The sequence below is a fragment of the Arachis ipaensis genome, chromosome B03, assembly GCF_000816755.2.
Source record: "Arachis ipaensis cultivar K30076 chromosome B03, Araip1.1, whole genome shotgun sequence".
Classification (NCBI taxonomy): domain Eukaryota; kingdom Viridiplantae; phylum Streptophyta; class Magnoliopsida; order Fabales; family Fabaceae; genus Arachis; species Arachis ipaensis.
In genome coordinates, this window is record NC_029787.2 from 28,479,099 (window position 1) to 28,492,588 (window position 13,490).

General features: G+C 41.4%; 3 protein-coding genes across 3 annotated transcripts; 2 read left to right on the forward strand and 1 right to left on the reverse strand.

The window, feature by feature from the left end:
* Positions 2,703–4,533, forward strand: LOC107634322. Its single transcript, XM_016337857.2, has 2 exons — positions 2,703–3,128; positions 3,539–4,533. The coding sequence occupies exons 1-2, from the start codon at positions 2,900–2,902 to the stop codon at positions 4,324–4,326; spliced, it is 1,017 nt and encodes a 338-aa protein (XP_016193343.1). The 5' UTR covers positions 2,703–2,899; the 3' UTR covers positions 4,327–4,533.
* Positions 5,039–7,138, forward strand: LOC107632784 (uncharacterized protein K02A2.6-like). Its single transcript, XM_016336439.1, has one exon. It carries the CDS (start codon positions 5,039–5,041, stop codon positions 7,136–7,138), a length of 2,100 nt encoding a protein of 699 aa, XP_016191925.1.
* Positions 9,947–13,319, reverse strand: LOC107630089 (receptor-like protein kinase THESEUS 1). The gene has a single exon (XM_016333124.2). The coding sequence runs from the start codon at positions 12,900–12,902 to the stop codon at positions 10,365–10,367; it is 2,538 nt and encodes an 845-aa protein (XP_016188610.1). The 5' UTR covers positions 12,903–13,319; the 3' UTR covers positions 9,947–10,364.

Here is a 13,490-nt window from a genome sequence, read left to right on the forward strand (position 1 = left end):
AAAATAAATTATTTAAACAAAATCTTTTCACAAAAATTCGACAATTATTAGCGTGAAATAATAGGAATGAGATGATATCATTTTTCAGTTTAATCAATTCATGAAAGGTCAATTTTCCAGTTTAGTCCATTTCTCGTGGCCACACCAAACTTAGCGGGGCATCAATCTACCCTTTCTCAATACAGCCAGCTCATGAAGCCTTTGCCATAATTGGAAGCCACAAAGGTCAACTATCACTTTTCCTTCCTCATTTTTTCTCATCTTTTTAATAATAATAAATATGATGAGTTAAAGGGCAACGTATATATTGAGGCAGAATCTATAGTGCCTATGATTATAATAAGTATGGTGATTATATAAGTATTATTAAAATTAAAGTTATATTTTTTTATATTTTGATAATATTTATTTTAGTAATACTTTTTAAAAAATATTGTTTAACAATAAAAAAGTATTACTTCAATTTTAGCTACATTTTTTAAAACACTATAATCATACTAAAATAGCCCTAATAATAATAATAATAAGGTTTAATTATTCTGTTAGTTCTTATAGTTTTACTAAATTTTTAATTAGGTTTATATATTTTTTTTTTTTGTAATTGGGTCTCTACACAACTTTTAATTTTATAATTATGTCCTTTTTATATAAAAAATGTTAAAATTAACATAATATTTTTACCAAAATACATGCGGTCAAAGATTTAATTAATTTTTTAATTATAAATACTTTCAATTTGTAAAAAAATATTTAATTAACTCAAATATTTTTTACACTAGGAATGACTTAATTACAAAATTAAAGCAGTATAAAAATTCAATTAAAAAAAATATAAAAATCTAATTAAAAATTTAGTGAAATTATAAGAATTAATAAAGTCTTTTTCTAAATGGATGGATTTTAAATTAGTACCGACAGATATGGAAAATGTTTCTTCTATTAATTAATAGTTTAGAATTTGAGTATTGGATATGGAAAATTTAATAAAAAAAGTACGAAAATAAAATACCAATCATATCGCCAGTACAGAAGAAAAAAACACATTAAATGCACATTCCGGTTACATTCGAAATATAAAAGATTGGCTGGAATCAAATATATTGTATCTGAAATATGTGCATAACGTGTACCCGAAATATATTGGAATATAATAGATTACTTAAATATATTGGAATATAATCGATTACTTACATTGTTGAGTTAAATAAGTAGCTAATATAATAGATTACTTATATAACATGTTTTGAAATAGTAGAACAATAATTTTGAAAAGACTAACGAATAGTTTCTAAACAGGCACCTAGGCTTCTCTTACCACGTCAGGTGATGTTGGGTATTCCACCGCCTGACGTGCTACTATCGTATATCAGAGAGGTAGGGTTCGGACATGCAGTAGAGTTGAGAGATTTCATTTTCGACAATGTTTTACTCTCTTTATTTGTGGAGCGATGGAGACCAGAGACCCATACATTTTACCTTCCGTGGGACGAAATTACTATCACACTCCAAGATGTGGCATACCATCTTGATTTGTGCATAGACGGTGACCTAATAGGCAGATGCACCAGAAATTTTCAGCAGTTCCATGGGCATTCTACTTGGTAGTGGATTGAAGACTTGTTGGGTGATAGGCCTCCACCCCAACTAAAAGAGAGGAAGCATGTTTATGAGATCAGTATGACTTGGCTTAGAAACAGGATGACTCACATTCCGTCGAAGGCAAACACATATACCCTTCGTTAGTACGCCCGATGTTACCTGCTTATGTTGATTAAGGTTTTTGGTTTATGGACAAGTCGACCAACCTCGTCCCCCTTAGATGGTTGCCCCTCTTAGAGGACTTTGAAGTTTGTAGGCGGTAGTCTTAAGGCTCCACATTGCTATTGCACATATATCATCTACTTTAGCGCTATCCGGCGTGATACTACGAACATTGTCGATTGTGTCCCGTTAATTATATTGTGAATCTACCATAGGTTTTTGATATTTTGTCCACCTGATTGCGTCATTACGAGTGTATTATCAATCCACTAGGGACATATTATATGGGGAAATATTTTTTTTTATTCGTAAAAGTATAATCTACTGGAAACATATTGTCAATCTGTTGGGGGGGACGAATTATCAATTTCCAACTTCCTGTTAAACACTATTCTATCCAACATGTATGTTTCACACTGCAATACCAAAATAAAAAAAATCGATTATTTCATTAATGGTTTTGAATTTTATTTTTTAAGTTTTTTTTACATTAATTTTAAAAATAGTGTTTTAGTTAATGAGACACAATGACACGTTACTTTTTTAACCACATACATTATAAATGTACTATTACCTGTAATTTTATAGGTAAATTAATAGTATTATTGAAAAGGTGAATGCTATGGTGCCTAAAATGTGGTGTCTATTTACTAAAAAAAGTTAAAAAATAATATTTAATTTAAAAGATATAACAATAAATAATTTTTAAAAAATCAAAACAAAAAATATTTAGAAATTAGTAAATTTTATGATTTGTAGTTATTATTAGTGTTTTTAATGGTGTGAAATTACTTTTTTTTTTTTACTAATTAAGTGCTGGCTAAATTTTAATAAAAGTGCTAGACTTTTAGACTTTGCACCAAATCCTTTTAAAGTGATTAGATCAATTAGATGTGTTGAAATGAAGGTATGTTAACGCATTCACAAGGAATTCCACCCAAACACATTCGATGCATTGGCTTACCATTTGCAAAGCATAGATGAAACTTCAAGTAACAATGGTTATACCAAGTCAAAGAAGATTAGAAAACGAGGACATGCTGAGTTTCTACTTTCTTTATGAACACTCCAAAACCCAAGAGAGCATATAAAGCAAGGAATCACATTGATCCTTTGTGTGTGTGTAACGAGAAAAACCATGGCCATCTCAAGAAGCAATGGCCTAGTGTTCGTGATGCTGCTGCTATTTGCTTGCTATGTAATGCAAATAAGTGCAGAAACTCGCACCTGCGTGCAGCGCAGGAGCCCGTGCTTTCTAAAGCGTATAGCATGCCCGCCTGAGTGCCCTTTTACGTCGCCAAAGGATCCAAAAGCCAAAGTCTGCTACATTGACTGTGAATCTCCCATATGCAAAGCTCAGTGCAAAAGTAAGATCCTTACCTGACTTTACAAAATGTATAACAACTCCATGTTTCTTCATTTAACCAAAGATTCAAGGTAACTGGTCTGGAATATTAGAATTCATGGTGTAGATATAGAAATAGAGAGTAGAGAGAATGGTAAACTGATAATATATATTAAGTGAATTGTATCTGATATTTGATACAATCCATAACCAATGTATACTACTAGTTCATCAGAGAATAAAATAAATGGTAATGCTCAACTTCCATAAGAACTAATTCCTATATGGTTAAGCTAATTCCTATGTGCATTTATTCTTGGTCAACATAAAACTCTAACATGGCTATTCTTTTTGCTTTTGCCATTGTAATTTCATTTACCTTTTTATGGGAGCGTACCTATGCTAAGCTTTTACTCTGTTTGGTGATAACAGCTCGCAAACCGAATTGTAATGGTCGAGGATCGGCATGCTTGGATCCTCGTTTTGTCGGTGCAGATGGAATTGTTTTCTACTTCCATGGAAGGCGGGATGAGCATTTCAGCTTAGTGTCTGATGAGAACCTTCAGGTCAATGCACGTTTCATTGGCCTTAGGCCAGAAGGAAGGAAAAGGGATTATACTTGGATTCAAGCATTGGGAATCCTATTTGAATTCCACAACTTCTCTATCGAGGCCACCCGATCAGCAATTTGGGACAAAGAAGTCGACCACTTGAAACTCTCATACAACGGAGAGGAGCTCGTGATCCCAGAAGGTCACCTCTCCACATGGCAGTCCACAGAGAATCAGCTTAAAGTGGAGAGAACATCAAGCAAAAACAGTGTCATGGTTACTCTACCAGAAGTTGCCGAGATATCAGTCAACGTGGTACCTGTAACCAAGGAAGATAGTAGAATCCACAACTATCAAATCCCTGATGATGATTGCTTTGCTCACTTGGAGGTTCAGTTCAAATTCTACGGCCTGTCCCACAAAGTTGAAGGAGTTCTTGGCAGGACTTATCAGCCTGATTTCAAGAATCCGGCAAAGCCAGGTGTAGCAATGGCAGTTGTTGGAGGAGAAGACAGGTATAGAACCTCATCGCTTCTTTCTCCAGATTGTGGTGCTTGTGTATTTTCTCCAAAACAGCCTTCAGAAAGGAAGACCTCTGTGCTGGAGTATGGTTTGCTGGATTGCACTGGTGTTGCAAAAAGTGGGAATGGTATAGTTTGCAGGAGATAAATTCTGAATCCACAAAGCTGTTGCAAGAAAATTTTAATTGTTTTCATGTTTATTGTGTTGGTAAAACTCTTATTCTACCAGATTTCATGCTGAATAAAAAATTGTAATCATTTTTGTTTAGTGGAAAAATAAAAATTGTGATATTTTGTCTGTTAATTAAGAAATTTTTCAAACAGTGTGATTAAATGCAAGATTCTCTCATTCATACCCCTTATAAAATCATGCCAAAGATTTCATTTATTGCAACCAAAAGATATGCGAACACCTCAAGAGAATTTTGGACACATAGTATAATCATACTAGAATGGATAGATTCTACCTGTCAAGTACAAAATCATCTTCACATGTGATAGAGATGCGCCTACTACTAACAGGTTTGGACTGTGTTACAAAAGGAGAGGTAAGTAGAGGTCAAGTAGAGGTGTTTTAGGAGTTGTTAGGATATCCAGCTGGCTGATAGGTTGTTATAAATAGCTAGGTTATAGTTAGTTGAGGGAGGATAGTTTTTCTATTGTGAATTCTGTTAGAAGTTGGAGAGAATCTCTCTCTCTCTGAGCTGGTAGTTCCAGCTGTGTAGAACCTTCTAGGGTGAGCTAATTGGCTCTCCCAGTGTATCAATAAAGCTTGATCATTCTGCTATCGCTAGTCCTATCAACCGGTATCAGGAGCTTGAGGATCCCAACGCTGAATGGTGCAATCGAGATCGAGGAAAATGGAGTCACGATTTGACACAATTGAATCGCGCATGGAGGAGATGTTCCGATCGGTGCAGGAGACGCTACAGCGCTTCGATTCCCGAATAGATGCGTTCGAAAATCGCGCGCCTAATCGGAATGAGCGTGGTTCACCAGGATCGCAGCTGGCAGCAGGCTCATCGGCTGGAAGCCGCGGCACGCCGGAGCAATGGCGAAAGTTGGAACTCCCGATCTTCCGCGGAGACAACGCGGTGGTTTGGGTTGAACGCATGGAGCAATTCTTCTTGCTGCGCACAGTGCCAGAGGAGGAATGGCTCACGGTCGCTACCTTTGCAATGGAAGGAAGGGCATTCACGTGGTTCAGGTGGTGGGAGGCAACGGCGCCGGTGCTGCAGTGGCGGTTTTTAGGTGCAGCGCTGCTACGCCATTTTCAACCGGAACGGCTACAGAGCCCTTATCAAGCGCTGCTGAAGCTGAAACAGACGAACTCAGTGCGGGGCTACGTTGACCAGTTCGTGCTTCACGCGCGGCCCCTTCGCGGAATTGCGCCAGAATTGCTGATGGATCTCTTCTTGAATGGGCTGAAACCAGAGGTGGGGGAAGAATGTAAACTGTTCCCATACCAGTCAGTGGACGAGTTAATGGAACTGGCACAGAAGGTCGAAAACCGCAACGCTGCCTTGTGGGGGGTATCGGGACGCGGTAAATCACTGGCTCCCAACTTCGCCGTTGCCAATTCAACCGCCACCAAAGCGGTGCACCCTGCTACAGCGTCCAACTCTGCAGCAAGCAACAGTGTGGAGTCGACGACGGATCCCTTGCAACGGCGCGGATTGAGACATCTCAGCAACGAGGAATATAGAGCTAAGCGGGCCAAGGGGGAATGCTTCCTCTGTGACGAACCATACACTGCAGATCACAATTGCAAGAATAGAGAGTTCAAGCTTTTAATCATGGAGCCAGACTTTGAAGCGGATTGGTTACAGCATGAGGCAGTTCCGGAAACAAGGGAACAGGGACAATTGGAGCTCAAATTCATGAGCTTGAGTGGACATCACAAGTCAATCAAAGCCTGGGTAGAGGTAAATGGCCGCCGTGTACGCGTTCTCATAGATTGTGGAGCTTCGAACAACTTCGCGACACCAGAGATTATCGCCGAGTTGGGCCTGAGAATTGACAACACCCCTAAGTTCCAGGTCAGGGTAGCGGACAGTACCAATAAAGGGGGACAGGGAAGGTGTTTGGGTGTCACGCTCCAATTCAAGGAAGTGGCAATCAAGGAAGACTTCTTCATCTTCCCAACTGACGATGCAGAATTTGTCCTGGGACTGGCGTGGCTAGATAAGTTGGGAGACATTCTCGCAAACTTCAGAAAATCACGCCTTCGATTTCGGAATGGGGACAGCATGGTTACATTGCAGGGGGACCCGGAGTTGTGCTATGGAGGTATGCACCTTCAATCTGTAGTTTTGTCCATTCAAGAAGGGGGAGAAGGATTTATGGTCCAGCTGTGGCCCATGACTTTGCAAGCGGCTACAGTATCGCAGGTGCCGCAGGTAATCGAATCGGTGTTAGCTTCTCATGCTAAGGTGTTTCAGACACTACCAGGGCTGCCACCACATCGTTGCCATGATCATGCCATTCCATTGATAGAAGGAGCTTCGGTTCCGAATATAAGACCTTATCGTTACCCGCACCATCAGAAAGCAGTAATTGAACTAATGGTACGAGAAATGCTGGCCTCAGGGATAATTCGGCCAAGCTCCAGCCCCTACGCGAGTCCGATATTGCTGGTGAAGAAAAAGGACGGCAGCTGGAGATTTTGTGTCGATTATAGGGCGCTAAATGGTATTACGGTGCCGGATAAATTTCCTATTCCCGTCATTGATGAGCTACTCGATGAATTGGCGGGAGCTGCAGTCTTCTCTAAGCTGGATTTAAAATCGGGGTACCACCAAATTCGGATGAGGGATCAAGACATCCACAAGACCGCCTTCCGCACTCATGAAGGCCATTATGAGTTTCTAGTCATGCCCTTCGGCTTGACCAACGCCCCTAGCTCCTTCCAAGCCTTGATGATGACATTCTTAAGCCTCTATTGCGGAAATTTGTCTTAGTTTTTTTTTATGATATCCTCATCTACAGTCAGGATATGGATAGCCATGCCCTTCATCTCCAACAAGTTTTCCAGATTTTAGTGGAGAACCAGCTGGTGTTGAATGAGAAGAAATGCACGTTCGCAGTGAACTTGGTGGAGTACTTGGGCCACATTATCTCGGCACAAGGGGTCTCAGTGGATCCTAACAAAACCACAGCGATGCTAGAGTGGCCGGTGCCTACGGACCAGCGAGCTTTACGGGGATTCTTGGGCCTTACCGGCTATTATAGGCGGTTTGTGCAGGGATATGGGGTAATCGCCAAGCCGTTAACGGAGTTGACAAAGCGAAATGCGTTTGAATGGAATGACAAGGCACAAGAGGCTTTCGAGAGATTGAAGAGGCTGATGGCAGACCTACCGACTCTAACAGTTCCGGATTTCAATCAAGACTTTGTTTTGGAAACGGATGCATCGAGTGAGGGGTTGGGTGCGGTGCTGTCCCAGCAAGGCAGGCCAATAGCATTCCTAAGCCAAGCACTATCTCCAAGGGCCCGACAAAAATCTGCATATGAGAGGGAGTTGATGGCCATTGTCTTCACTGTCCAAAAGTGGCGGCATTACTTGTTGGGCCGCCATTTTATTGTTCTCACAGATCAGAGAAGTCTAAAGTTCCTCACGGACCAGCGACTCATGGACCCAACTTACTTGAAGTGGACCACTAAATTGTTAGGCTTGGATTTTGAGATCCGATACCGGCCAGGCCTTGAGAATAAGGCAACAGATGCATTGTCACGGCAAATGATGGCAAGGGTGATTTCAGTAGTACATATGAACCTCTGGAAAACAGTGGAAGAGGAGGTGGCTCATGACCAAGAGCTACAAAAGATTGTGATCGCCCTGCAGCAGGGGCTGGATGACTATCCAGGGTATTCCCTCCACAAGGGTCGGCTGTTTTATCAAGGGAGAGCAGTGTTGCCTGCAAATTCTTCTCAGATCCCACTTTTGCTGGCTGAGTCCCATGACAGCGGGGCGGGTGGACATTCAGGTTTCTTTCGAACCTATAAGCGGCTGGCAGCAGCGGTTCATTGGCGCGGCATGAGGCAACGGATCAAGGATTATGTTGCGAGCTGCCACACTTGCCAGCAAAACAAGCATGCAGCGATGAAACTGGCGGGGCTGTTGCAGCCACTACCAGTTTCGGAGCGAGTTTGGGAACACGTTACGATGGATTTTGTGGCGGCATTGCCAAAATCCAAAGGCATGGACACTATCCTAGTTGTGGTCGATCGATTGACTAAATATGCTCACTTTATCCCCTTAGCTCATCCATTTTCAGCTAAGGAGGTGGCACTAGCCTTTATTAAAGAGGTAGTTAAACTACACGGGTTCCCCAAGTCAATCATATCGGATAGGGATAGGGTGTTCATGAGTAAGTTTTGGTCCGAACTGTTCCAAGCAGCAGGGACAAAATTGAAGTACAGCACGGCATTTCATCCGCAAACCGATGGCCAAACCGAGGTGGTGAATCGCTGTTTGGAGACTTATTTGTGGTGCTTTGTGGGGGGCTACCCGAAGAAATGGTTGGAGTGGCTCCCATGGGCGGAGTTTTGGTTTAATACGTCCTACAATGCCTCAGCCCAAACAACTCCATTTCAAGCACTTTATGGGGTGCCGACACCTATTCTTTTCCGGGGAGAGACGTTTCCCTCCCATGTTGAGGAGGTGGCAGCATTGACCACAGCCAGGGATGCGGTGTTGGCAGAGTTGAAGATGCACTTGGTACAGGCTCAGCAGCGGATGAAACAAGCAGCGGATAGGCATCGAAGGGATGTCGAGTTCAAACTGGGTGAGTGGGTTTATTTGAAAATGCAACCTTATCGGATGCAGACACTAGCGCGGAGGGTCAATGAGAAGCTAAGCCCTCGGTACTATGGACCATTTGAAGTGGTTGAGAGGATAGGAGCAGTGGCATACAGGTTAGCCATGCCTCAAGAGTGCAGACTTCACCCAGTCTTCCATGTTAGCAAGTTGAAAAAGGCTGTCCCGCCACAGCAGCAGGTACAAACGCTTCCACTAGGGCTGGCTGAGGATGGTGAGCTGGTGATGCAGCCATCCCAGATTGTGGCATCGCGAACTGCAGAGGATGAGGCCTTGGAGTATTTGGTGCGCTGGGTGGGCCTATCTCCTTGTGAGGACAGTTGGGAACGAGCGGCGACATTGCAGGCCACCTTTCCGGAGCTCCACCTTGAGGACAAGGTGGTTGTCCGAGGGGGGAGTATTGATAGAGATGCGCCTACTACTAACAGGTTTGGACTGTGTTACAAAAGGAGAGATAAGTAGAGGTCAAGTAGAGGTGTTTTAGGAGTTGTTAGGATATCCAGCTGGCTGATAGGTTGTTATAAATAGCTAGGTTATAGTTAGTTGAGGGAGGATAGTTTTTTTGTTGTAAATTCTGTTAGAAGTTGGAGAGAATCTCTCTCTCTCTGAGCTGGTAGTTCCAGCTGTGTAGAACCTTCTAGGGTGAGCTAATTGGCTCTCCCAGTGTATCAATAAAGCTTGATCATTCTGCTATTGCTAGTCCTATCAACATGCCTGCAAAATTGGTTTCCTTTCAGCTACAAAAGAAAATACATTATAATCTCTATATGACAAAATAACAGTTCATATCTTAAACAATAATCTCAAAACAACATTCTCAGTCTTTACTCTTTAGCTTATTGAAGTTCCACATTGATTGCACAATACTCTATAAAAATCATTATAAACTTTGAAATGAGTGTGTTTTAGCAGCCATAAATAACAGCTTACCAAGGATTTTGGACAAGTGAAAATGGAAAGCGATTTAGCTTATTATTGCCTGAGCTCTGAAGAAGCAATTTCTAACCCACATATATTATGTAACAACAACCAAGTCTTATTCCACTAATTGAGACTGGTTACATGGATCAAACAACCTGTGGTGTCCTATTTATGATTTTAATGTGTAAGAATTATCAGGAAGACTGAATTCCTAATCGGTTTGTATGAAGTACAACAGAATATTAGGAGTACCATACATAAATTCCTAACCTCGTTGGCAATCATCACTATCACTGAAGTACATTATGTATAAACTTGCTTATGAACGAAAAATGGATCATGAAGCAGTAATTAAATAAGGCATAACCATCCTCCAAACAGGAGGTTTCAAACTAGTTCCTCAGCAAGAATAGCCGCATGGCTAGAATGGTGAATACAAGAGGAACTCATCTTCCGCGAGGATTTACCAATTGTGAGAACACTGTGCTTGTAGCTGCATCTTCGATATTGTCATATGTGCAAGAGTTGATCTCATCGATCATAGTAACACTGTTATCAAAGTGTTCAAGGGGAGTCAACTGAATTCCAGTAATGTGGTTTGTGCTGTTGTCTTCTGGTTCTGTGAGGCTCGACGAGGTTTCTTGAAGCTGAAGAGCATATTCAAGATTCCACAAGACATCTCCCATAGACGGACGGTCCACACCATACTCAGCCAAGCACTTCTCTGCTGTCTCCCCAAACTTACTAAGAGAAGCAACGCTCACCTTCCCCACAAGATTTTGATCCATGATTTGATCAAGCATCCCTTTTTTCTGCCACATCATTGCCCACTCGGCTATATTAACCTGGTCCCTAGGAAGGACAGGGTTCAAGGCTGGCCTTGTGCATAACACCTCCATTAACACTACTCCGAATGAATAAACATCGGATTTCTCGGTTAGTTGTTGCCTTCTAAAGTACTCAGGATCGAGATAACCGAAACTACCTTTAACAGCAGTGCTCACATGGGTTTGATCAAGAGAAGGACCAGCTTTGGAAAGGCCAAAATCCGCAACTTTAGCAACAAAGTTCTCATCTAAGAGAATATTTGTTGTCTTCACATCTCGGTGAATTATGCTTTGAGCGGCACCGGTGTGGAGATAATGAAGGCCCCTTGCAGCTCCGATGCAAATTTCAAGTCGCTGCTTCCATGATAGAGGTGGCAAGTCTGTTCCATACAAATGACTCCTAAGGGGTCCATTAGCCATGTATTCATAAACAAGAATCATTTCTGACCTCTCATCACAATAACCAATGAGCGACACAAGATGACGATGACGAAGCTTTGATAACATTTCAATTTCTGTTCGGAATTCAGCAAGACCTTGTTCAGATCTTCGGTTGCCTCTTTTAACAGCTACATTAGTCCCATCTTCAAGTGTTCCCTTATAAACTCTACCGAAACCACCAACACCAAGAAGTAGGTTCTCATCAAATTTGTTGGTTGCATCTAGGATTTCTTGGAAACTGAAGAATCGTCCGAGATTCGACGATGTTAAAGATTTGCAGCTTGCTGTTCCACTCTTCTGTGAAGTTGTTGACATTTTCGTCAAGGTCAGCGAGTTTCCATAGATGGGTAAAGGTAGCCATGAATTACCCCGTTCAGTAGACTTCGACTTGCGCCCTATTAAGCAGCAACAGCACAAACCAACCAATGCTACGACAACCAAAGCCCCAACAGCAGAACCAACTATAATTGCTATCTTGTTCTTCTTTGACAATGAGCCAGGAAGGAGACTGCCAACTGAAGAAAGCCCATCCAAACTCCGCAATGCATTGCTGATCTTCATTATCTCCAGCCCGTTCATAGTGGCATTTGGGAAGTCGGCCATTTTATCCGGACCAACACTTACTGTCAAAGTGTTTGAGCCCGCCGAGGTATTGGAAACAAAGTCCTTGAAGTAAGGAACAGACAAATCATTAGTTATGGATGACAGATCAAGACTTCCAATACCTATGTCAGTATTTATAAACAAATTGAAGACCAGAGTGTTGAGAGACTTGCTCATGATATCACAAAAATGCACCCGAATAAAATACGAGAAATTTGGATCAACATTGAAGACCCAAGTGATGTTGAAATTCGGACTGCCTACATTTGGATCCCCCATTGCTTCTGCAGTGGCATAGACCAAATTTGGAGCAGTCTCGGGCGTAACACCTACTGGATACTTAATGCTCGAAGGATTGACAGACACATTAACAACCGAATTGTTCACATGAAGGTATTTCTGATCATTCACCCAAGTCCTTCCCAATGTGTCATTCTGAGCTGTAATTGAAGGACCCCCAATGTTGAGGCGATAAACAGTTTCCAAAGCAACCCCAGAGAGTCCAGTGACCGGCGCAGTCGGGTTAAGACCCAATGCTTGATCAACAAACAATTCATCCGGCATTGACACAACTTCAATTGCATTAATAAAGGCCACCGAATCATTGGACGGAATGAAACTAAGAGTCAAGGTATTATCAGTAACATTGATTGCATACTCCTTGAACACACAAGAACCATGGGGCCGATTCTTAAAGGTAAAATTACTCAAAAGGACAAAATTATCAGTAACAACAGTCATTGAAGCAGAACTCAAATTGCGACCGGAATTCAAAAGAGGCGAAAAGTATAGCCGGAGCCAGTGCCTACCTTGCTGCCCAATTTCAAATTTATAAGAAGCTGCCTCAGTGAAAACCCTAGCTGATTTGTAAACTGGAAAAGGGGCACTGGAATTTGAATCCGCAACAACCGAGTTCTGAGTTTTCAATGTGAGTTTCGAATGCTGCGAGTCAGGAACAAAATTGCGACCTTGGAATGTAATATTCTTCGAAGAACCACAAGCAATAAGATAGTTATCAGTAAAAGTGTACGAACCAAATGTGCCATTAACCAAAACCACTAAGAAAACAACAAGAAGAGCAAAACCACTTGGAATCCTTTTCACAACCACCATCTTCACTTGTTCCCCATTGTAGCTTCTTCACAAGTTCAATAAACTATTCCACTTCCCGAAAAGAAAAAAGGAAAAAAAATGCTGAAAGTTCTGGATCGGAAAAAAGAAAAACACAGAACCTGCAGAAAACCTGGATCTAACAGAACCAATGCACAGAAACAGACATAGGTGTAATACAAGAAAAGACAAATTACGCAGTTTCCAATGTAACAACAAGCACAAAAGCAAAGAGTTGAGTTCTGTTGGTGTAAGAGTCTTATAATCTTAAGGGGAGCAATAATGTAGAACCGTTTATGAAGATAATAAGAGGGAAAATCTTAAATCCCTGTTTAAGAATACATGAAACCTATTAGTTATTAGTGACAGTGATAGAAACATTTTCCTTTTTTTCAGGGGAAAAAGGAAGAATAAGTTCAACTTCAGAGGTTTAAACTTTAAAGTGTAACGCTAAACAACCTTTTACAGGCTGTTTTAATAGGGGAAGTGGGCCCCACTTTAGACGGAAAAGGGTAGGGGTGCACACGGGTCGGGTGAAATCGGGTTTGATGTGACCCATATCCAACCCGAAATATACATCGGGTCTATTTA

Excerpts from the sequence above, each read along its gene's own strand:
- LOC107634322 (XM_016337857.2), top strand. The coding sequence starts at position 2,900 with ATGGCCATCTCAAGAAGCAATGGCCTAGTGTTCGTGATGCTGCTGCTA. Across the intron at positions 3,129-3,538 it reads ATGCAAAGCTCAGTGCAAAA|CTCGCAAACCGAATTGTAAT; the intron begins GTAAGATCCTTA and ends TGGTGATAACAG.
- LOC107632784 (XM_016336439.1), top strand. The coding sequence starts at position 5,039 with ATGGAGTCACGATTTGACACAATTGAATCGCGCATGGAGGAGATGTTC.
- LOC107630089 (XM_016333124.2), bottom strand. The coding sequence starts at position 12,902 with ATGGTGGTTGTGAAAAGGATTCCAAGTGGTTTTGCTCTTCTTGTTGTT.